At 42.7% G+C, this 9,154-nt stretch overlaps 2 protein-coding genes across 2 annotated transcripts in view; one reads left to right on the top strand and one right to left on the bottom strand.

The window, feature by feature from the left end:
- Window positions 1-315: 315 nt before the first annotated feature.
- Window positions 316-3,632, bottom strand: LOC141020009 (uncharacterized). The gene is made up of 5 exons (XM_073495044.1): window positions 3,503-3,632; window positions 3,284-3,394; window positions 2,597-2,947; window positions 749-999; window positions 316-546 (listed from the first exon to the last, which is right to left on the bottom strand). Exons 1-5 carry the CDS (start codon window positions 3,630-3,632, stop codon window positions 316-318), a joined length of 1,074 nt encoding a protein of 357 aa, XP_073351145.1.
- An 884-nt stretch (window positions 3,633-4,516) lies between these two features.
- LOC141020010 (uncharacterized) overlaps window positions 4,517-9,154 on the top strand; it is a 12,121-nt gene continuing 7,483 nt past the window's right edge. Inside the window, exon 1 of the mRNA XM_073495045.1 lies at window positions 4,517-5,000. Coding sequence (XP_073351146.1) covers window positions 4,517-5,000 — 484 coding nt within the window. The remainder of the gene's footprint in view (window positions 5,001-9,154) is intronic.

The raw sequence follows: 9,154 nt of genomic DNA on the forward strand, positions 1-9,154 counted from the left end.
TAAAGACTGAAGATAAAAGATGAAACGCCTGGAGGCCACTTCCTGTTGTCTTTCAGAGTAAAAGTCGGTCTGCCCCCCGGCTGCTCCGGTCTGAGTACCGCTCGGTTTCTTCAGGTGTTTGTTTGAGCTTCTCCTGGATTCAGATCCTGATGTGGCCCTCTCATGGTCTCAGGTCTCTGGTTCTGATCTGGTCTCAGATCTCTGGTTCTGATCCGGTCTCTGGTCTGTGGGTCCTCCTCTGGTCTCGTTTTGTTCAGCTTTTGTTGATCCCATTTCTGTGTTCCAGTTCAGACCAGGCGACCCTCTCCGTCAGGATCAGTGCTGGGTCCGGACGTGGCTGTGGAGGCGGGTCGCCGAGGAGAACCTCTTGCCACACTCTGAGCAGCGTAGCGCCGAGGCGGTGCTGCTGGGCGGAGACGAGGGCGACGCCGTGTCGGCGGCGGCGTTTTCGGCGATGTGAGTCTGACGGTGAGCCTTCAGGAGAGACATCCGACTGAACCTGCGGCCGCACTCCTCGCACTCTGACCACACCCTCCGTCTCTTCTTCTGCAGAAACACAGGGAACAGGAAGCAGATGGTTCAGAGAGCAGACGGGATCATCACTGAGTGAAGGTTTTGGTTTTGTTTGAAACTTTATCTTTAATTGTTCATTGTAAACTTTAAACCAGCTGTTCATCATGTTTGTTTCCTCATAAATGATGAATGTCGACAAACCTGCAGAAACGTCCAACATTTTGTTCCTCCTCACCTTTCTCCCTTTGTCCTCCTCCTCTTCCTCTTCTTCCTCCTCCTCTTCCTCCTCTTCCCTGGTTGTCAGGGGTGATGGGCAGGTCGGGCCAGGCGCCCGGACGCCGTCTTGGCGGTCGCTGCCGCCATCGGTCGCCAGAGCGGCCAGCGTTTCATTGGCAGCGGCTGCGTCCTCGTCCTCCTCGAGCAGCTGAGACGGAAGAGTCAAGAGACGATGAAGCATCGAGGCAGAAGAGCGACGACCTGAAGATCCTGAAGACAGAAACACAGTAATCAGATTACTTACTGCAGTAAAGAGTACAAATACTGAACAGAGAGGATACTCCACTACAAGTATTACTGTTAAATCTGATGTTTGTGGTGACAAAGTACAAATACTTCATTACTGTCCTTCAGTCCATGTTTCAGGTATCTGTCCTGTACCTGAGTGTCTCTGAGACTTTCCCTCTCTACATCTGAACACAAACATCTGAACTTTCTCCTCCTCACAGCTTCAAACAGCCTCGTTACTTTAGTTTGATGCATTTGAGGTGAATTATGGATTATTGTTATTTGGCGTCATCGCACGCCGCCTTCCCGACATCACCAGACTGATGTCGACCTATCAGAGCACATCACGCACGGCAGACGCAGCGAGACGAAACAAAGACGTGAACAGACAGAGAGGGAGCTGAATGGGGAGAAAAGGCGTGTTAGTGTCTCGTCTCTGCAGAGAGTTTCTTATTTTCTCTCTTTGTTGCTGCTCGGGACGCTTTACCAACCCAACATGTGGCTGTTTGACGTCCTGGGAATGAGACTCAACTATCAACTATCTTTGTGGTGCGTTCAGGAACAGCTGGGACAAATCCTACTGACTCTACCTTTAACTTTAATAGTCTTTGAATTATATTAATATGACGTGAGCTTCAGTTAGCTTTGACCACAAATGTCCTTCAGAGGGAGACTTTTTACTCTGATACTCTGAGTACATGTCAGAGCCTGTACTCGATTACTTTTACTGGGGTAAAGAAGCTGAATCAGTACTTCTACTTTTACCAGAGTCTGTTTTTACTCAAGTACCTGAACTTCTCCTGGAGGACAGACTGTGACTCTGACTCCTCTTCAGTAACTGAGTGTTTTCAGCAGTCAGCTGCTTCTGTACAAACTGTCCACCAGAGGGCAGTGTCGAGTAACACACACACACACACACACACACACACACACACACACACACACACACAAAAACAACAAAACAAAGAGTGTGTGAGTAAAAATAGTTTTTCCATTAAATGTATTTTGTTTTTCTTTGTTTTGTTGTTTTTCATTTATTTTAATAGATTTCTGTTGTTTTTAGACATTTTTAGTTTTTTATCTCATTTTCTTGTATTCACACTCTTATCCACATTTTACTCTCACTTGTTTTTAATATATCTTCATATATTAGTTTAATATTTACAAAAACATGAAGCATCCTGTGTGTTTGTGTTTTAAATATCTGTATTTTTATTATATTTAAGCTCAATTATCAATATTTTCACTTCACGTTTTCTTATATTTTTATAAATATGCTGCTTATAATTTAAATTGTTGTATTTTATTTATTCTATATTTATTATTTTTATTCTTATTTATCTGATTTATTTTCTTCTTTATTTTAATTGAGTTATTTTTATTTTTTGAGTTAAGTTTTCAGCTGTTTTATTTTCTTCACTCACCTGAATTTTTAAATAAACTATCATTTTGAATAAATGTTTTTTTTTATAGCTTTTATCAGAATCACTATTTTTTATGAGACACTTTCTCCGGTTGTTTCTCTCTCAGGTGTCTCTGGGTTCCCGTCTGTAGGTGAAGGTGAGCTGTTGGGGCTCACCTGTGGGGCTGAGGGGGGGTCCAGGTGACGGTCCAGGTGAGGGTCTGCTGCTGTTCCTCTGACTGTCTGCAGCCTCCTCATCAGGAGAAAACACCTCCATGTCCTCCAGAGGAGTCCAGCGGGGGTCCTGCTGGGGGGAGGAGGGGGAGGGCTCCAGGGTCAGAGAGGGGGCGGAGACAGGCTGCACCTGCTGAGCCCCGCCCTCAGCCAGGCTCCGCCCACCACCACCACCTCCTCCTCCATCGAGCTCTTTGATCTGCCAGACGTCACTGCACCACTTCTGACCAAAGACCTTGTCCAGGATGGGAACCCAGTCCTGAGAGACCGAGAGGACGGGGGGACGCTCCGGGTCTGAGGGGGGAGGAGGGGAGGAGAGGAGGAAGGATGTAAGGAAGGAGATGAGGAGGGGGGAGGGAGGAGAGTGAGGATAGGAGGGTGGTAAAGAAGGAAAAGAGGGGAAGGAAGTAATGAAGGAGACGAGGATGAAGGATGAGGAGAGGAAGAAGAGGAGGAGAATTAAGGAGGTGAAGGAAAGGAGAGAAGAGGAGGCAGAAAGTGAATGAAGGAGGGACGGGAGGAGAATAAGATGAAGAGATGAAGAGATTCAGAATTAAAATCATTTTGGACATTGAAAACAAACAAACAAACAAACAAACAAACAAACAACAGTCTCTTCTCGTCTCTCACCGTCTCTCTCCGTCGTCTCTTTGGACTTGGTGACTTCAGCGAGTTCCTCTCGAGCGTCCTCAGAGTCGCTGGGTGACACCGAGTCGTTCTCGGACCCTCTCCTCCTCCCCCCTGCTCCTCCCCCCCCTCCTCCTGCTCTCCCCTTCTCTCCTCCTCCTCCTCCCCCTCCCCCTCCTCCTCCTCCCCCTCCTCCTCCTCCTCCTCCTCCTCTGTCGGAGCTCTTCCCCATCCTCTCCTCCAGCGCCTGCTGCTCTCGCTCCATCTTGGTGATCTCCAGCAGCAGGTCGTCAAACGACGCCTCCACGATCTTCGTCAGCTCTCGCACCGCGAAGTCCAGGACCTGCTCCATGACCGACTTCAGCTGGTCTGAGGAGAGAGACCGTCACCACCGTCATCATCATCATCAGCTAAGTAAGTAAATTAAGGCATAATCATCTAAACAAAAACATGTTTTAACCTCCCAGACAAAGATAATAACTCAACAGGTTTGTGATCAATAACTCCACAAAGCCACATCATTGGAGCTCCTCCCTCCAATGAATCATGTGACCTGCAGCCGCTCTGATGACCCACTTTCTGTTCAAATAAATAACAAAACCGTTAAAAACTGTTAATCTGATCTCACGAACAATCTGCTGCCTTTCACTGTTACACTCACTGTGTGTGTGTGTGTGTGTGTGTGTGTGTGTGTGTGTGTGTGTGTGTGATGCAGAGACGTTCTGACCGACAGATGTTAGAAAACACACAAACAAATGTCACATCAGGATTTTAAAGGTTTTATCAGTCAAGTGATGACTGACACTAAATCATGAATCATATCACGACTGTAATACCTGTCAAAATGATCACAATATGATAATAATAATAATAATAATAATAATAATAATAATAATAATAATAAGATGCTTAAAACCATTTTGAACCGAACCTTGCAGCATTAATCTAAATGTAATACCAGTTAATAATTGAACCCATTTTAATAAACTAACTGTGACTCATTAACTGGTTTGCAGTGAGGAAGAGCTTCAGAGTCAGCTGATTGAGTGATGACATGCCTGTTGTCACGGTAACCACAGGTCTGTGAGTCATGGAAATAATTAGTGGATCCCAGTTGAGACATCAGACACCTTCAGTTTACAGTGATGTCACTGTCGCCTGCAGCTCCTCGTGTACTCTGATTACTGTGTCGATGTGTTGGAAACGTCACCGATCACAAACTGATCAATGCAACAAATGTTTGTCTACTCAAGGGAAGATCAGCGCCGCGTCACAGCCTCATCACAGCTTCGTCACGGCTTCGTCACGGCTTCGTCACAGCCTCGTCACAGCTTCATCACAGCTTCGTCACGGCTTCGTCACAGCCTCGTCACAGCTTCGTCACGGCTTCGTCACGGCTTCGTCACAGCTTCGTCACGGCTTCGTCACGGCTTCGTCACAGCCTCGTCACAGCTTCGTCACGGCTTCGTCACGGCTTCGTCACGGCTTCGTCACGGCTTCGTCACAGCTTCATCACGGCTTCGTCACAGCCTCGTCACAGCCTCGTCACAGCTTCGTCACAGCCTCGTCACAGCTTCATCACAGCTTCGTCACGGCTTCATCACAGCTTCGTCACAGCTTCGTCACAGCCTCGTCACAGCTTCATCACAGCTTCGTCACGGCTTCATCACAGCTTCGTCACAGCTTCATCACGGCTTCGTCACGGCTTCATCACAGCCTCGTCACAGCCTCGTCACAGCTTCATCACAGCTTCGTCACGGCTTCATCACGGCTTCATCACGGCTTCATCACATCACAATAAATCAAAGATCACTTCAAGTCAGACTGTAAATATCTTCAGGCCCTAAAATAAGCTTTTAATTTATATTATATTTACAGTGAGAGTAAGCAGGTTTCTGACAGGAGAGTTAATGTGGTTTAGTTTATAATAAGTAATGTTTTCACTCAGTAATTATTGCTGCTAACGACACATGAGCCTGAAGATAACTGAACAGTAATTATCTTCACTACATATTCAGACCAGATCAACAGAAATATCAACAGCAGGATTTTGACTTAGTGATCTTAAATCAAATATAATTTCATATAACTTTAAATAACGTATCACTGCATCGCTTAAGTGGATGTATTGTGATTTATTTTCGCGCCTTTGAGTTTAATTTCCTGTCATGATCTTTTTTTTCTTTATTAAATGATTTATTTTTTTTCACAATATTTTTCTGTCTGTGTTAAGGTTTTTTCTGTAAATAAATAATAATAATAAAGTTTAATTGGCTGTCATGTTTGCTGAAGTGTTTATTGATCAGACAGCTGCCTCTACCTCATCAGTGAGATCTGGGATCGATTATCTTGGCTCCTCGGTTCTTTTTCTTAACTTCTGGTAAATATCAATAACTTTATTTATTTATTTTTAAAAACATTGTATGAAATTTATAGTTAATTTCATAGACTGATCACGTTGTCATGGCGACAGTGATCATGTCACCGATGGGCCAGCGTGACGGACAGCTGTCAAACCGGGTAAACACAGGCTTCCAGTTATAACCTGAGCTAACTAACCAACTAACTAACTAACTGACTCACTAACTGACTAACTAACGTCAGGACGGAAATAGATGAATAAGATACAAATGGCGACATTAAACGCGTCGCCTCCGACTCTACATGCAAACAGAGCTACAGCTGCATCATCAGAACAAACACACGTTTTTATCACATAGAAATAAAATATCTTCATGTTCAATGTTTGCCGAATGAACACAAAGGCCCAAATAGTTCAGAATGCTTTGTACACAGCGTTTCACAACATTTATACAGTTTGTCCCAACACAAGTTTAAAGATCAACGACTTTCTCCTCTTTCTTCTTTCTCCAAAGTGACAGCGATGCTGCGAATAAACGGAGACTTTTTACAAGGAAAGAAACATTTAATGTATTGTACTTAATGCCGAATTTACAAGAAGGCACCAATGAATTAGAATTTGCCATAGCCCTACCAGAAAGTTTATACAGTTTCTCCTCACGATGCAACAACTCTTAAAACCGCTCGATTTGTAAGGGAGTCTGGGTTACTAGTACTCACGACATTAAATAAATCATTATTTGTGATTAGCTGTCAGGAACTCAGAGCCCAGAAATATACGTGTTACACTTTATGTGAGAAGTTAAGAAGTTAAAGTTCGGACTCTGAAATCACGTAGTGAAGTCTCGCGGTACGTGAGAGTGACGGGAGCAGGTGAGCTGTGCCGCAGGTGAGCTGTGCCGCAGGTGAGCTGTGCCGCAGGTGAGCTGTGCTGCAGGTGAGCTGTGCAGCAGGTGAGCTGTGCAGCAGGTGAGCTGTGCTGCAGGTGAGCTGTGCCGCAGGTGAGCTGTGCTGCAGGTGAGCTGTGCTGCAGGTCGGCTCACTAACGCTCATTAAACCTCTTTCTTCCTGTTCAGCTGTGCACGAGCTGAACCTACCTGTCCTCTGACGTGTTGCCTCTGACCTGCAGCTAAGTTAGCTTCATTTAACTCTAATGCAACTGTTGATACATTAATGTTGTTTTACTTTACATTTTTGCATCATGTTGGCTGTATTAATGCAAACTGCATACATTCAGGCAAAGGTGCTTATTAATTTTAATTTAAAATTTAAACATCAGCTCATATAATGTGTATATAATGTAATATAATATGTGTTTATAATATAATATAATGTGTTTATAATATAATACAATATGTATATAATGTAATATAATATAATGTGTTTATAATATAATATAATGTGTTTATAATATAATACAATATGTATATAATATAATGTGTATATAATATATGTGTATATAATATAATATAATTTGTATATAATAAATGTGTATATAATATAATGTGTTTATAATATAATACAATATGTATATAATATAATATAATGTGTATATAATAAATGTGTATATAATATAATATAATGTGTATATAATACACTGTGTATTTAATCAGTGTTGGCTAACGTTACTTATGAAAGTAACTCATTACATTACTGCCATGAAGAAGTAACAGTTATGTTACTGTGTTTCTACTAGAGCTGCACGATCTGGTCAAAAAGTGATACTGTGATTATTTTGATAGATGTTGTGATTGTGATATAATTCATGATTATTACAGATGATTAAATTTGAGATCAGTTTTAATTGTCATTGAAGAAACTAGTAAAATGACGATGTGGCGTTTCTCCTGGTCTCATGTTTCATTGCATCTGGAGAACGAGCTTTGTGGTCCAGAGCGTCTCTGCAGCTCTACAACACGTCCTTAAAACTGTTTTCAGACACATTTTACCTTTTTATAAAATAATTGCAGTTCCTGCGATTTGGATATTGCACTTAGTCATATTGCGATTAAATGTTCAGCCCCATTATCTCCTGAGAAAAGTAACACGGTTTATTCTGTAGCTACAGGTTTCCACTTGAACTGTGTGAAGTTTGTTAGCTGTTAATTTCAGTGTGGAGCTAATGTAGCGTTGATCAATGCTAACACAGCTCTGTCAGCATTAAAGGGGCCGTATGTGATTTTGAGTCAACTTTTGAATATTGATTATATTTGTTGATTTTAACAGCAGTTCTGGTCTCCTGCTCACACAGGTCAGGTTTTTCTGAGAGTATTGATCTCTGATGGGGAGCGTCCTTGTCCTGCCGAGGCGGTAGGGACAAAACCTGCAGCCGGCTCACACGTCTACATCCACGACACACATGACAACAGAAATGAACATTTTCTCGTCGCTCCACGATGCTAATCAACGGCCAGTTTTCTACCTGGAAGTATCTGTTAGCATGATTCTGTCTGTAACACCTTTAAATTCTGTCTCATTTATATTATTTTTCTTTCTGTGTTGAAGTTTATACATTTTTGTGTAATATTTTAGCTGGCTAGCATTGCTGACAGGAGCTAGCTAACGTTAACGTCTCTAATGCTAATCACTACAGTGAATTGTTTGTTTGTGTGCAGAGCAGCCGTCACACTGAACAAACCATGTGACCGCTGTTCAGTTACTCAATCGATTAGCTAAAGAAATGTGTTTGTTGGTGTTAAAGAAACGTGGAGCAGTAAAATCACCTCATGTGTGACTCAGTGCGTGTCAGAGCTGAAGACGGTGAGTTTAAAGGAACATCAGTGATCCAGATGTTTCATCACTAAACTCACACATCAGGATCAGATGTTGTGTTTTATTGACGTTCCTGTTATTTCGTCCACGGCCTGTTTATGATGATTTTAATTGAGCTCTCGATAACAAAATGTACAGAGTGGATTCATGAACACGTAGTAAAGACTATATATATCAGAGGACACTGACGCTGTTGTGTTTCCCTCGTTAATGATCATTAAGTTCATAACGAGGCTTGTTAAAGGGGAATTCCAGCCGGTCGTCTGATCTGTTCTCAGATCAGCTCGGCTGTGATTAATGGCCTCAGATCAGAGACGCTGATAGAGACAGAGGACGTTTGTTCTCTCACAGCTCTCAAATGTTTCTGTACAGACGTGTGGAGGTTCGTATGAGCTGTGAGCCGCTGACCGACGACACTGACGTCCTCTGAACACGATGACTGTGTCAGTAAAGCAGCAGCTGGTCGTTGCACTGAAGAAAAAGAAAAACACCTTCCATCTTTCTTTTTCTTCTTTTACTGACGACGTTCTGGCTGTTAACGTGACAGACTGCAGTTGGTTTATAAAACGTTGTGTTCAGAGTCGATCTGACAACAATATACATACAGGACAAACACAATATGAATTATTGGTCGCAACCAAACTTTGTGCTGATGCAGCTAAATGAAAAAGTTAGGAAACCATGAAGTCGAGTCAGAATCCAATTCTGCATCTGAAAACATGACAAGTGTTTTACAAACGA

Source organism: Pagrus major, chromosome 23, assembly GCF_040436345.1.
Source record: "Pagrus major chromosome 23, Pma_NU_1.0".
Taxonomy (NCBI): Eukaryota; Metazoa; Chordata; class Actinopteri; order Spariformes; family Sparidae; genus Pagrus; species Pagrus major.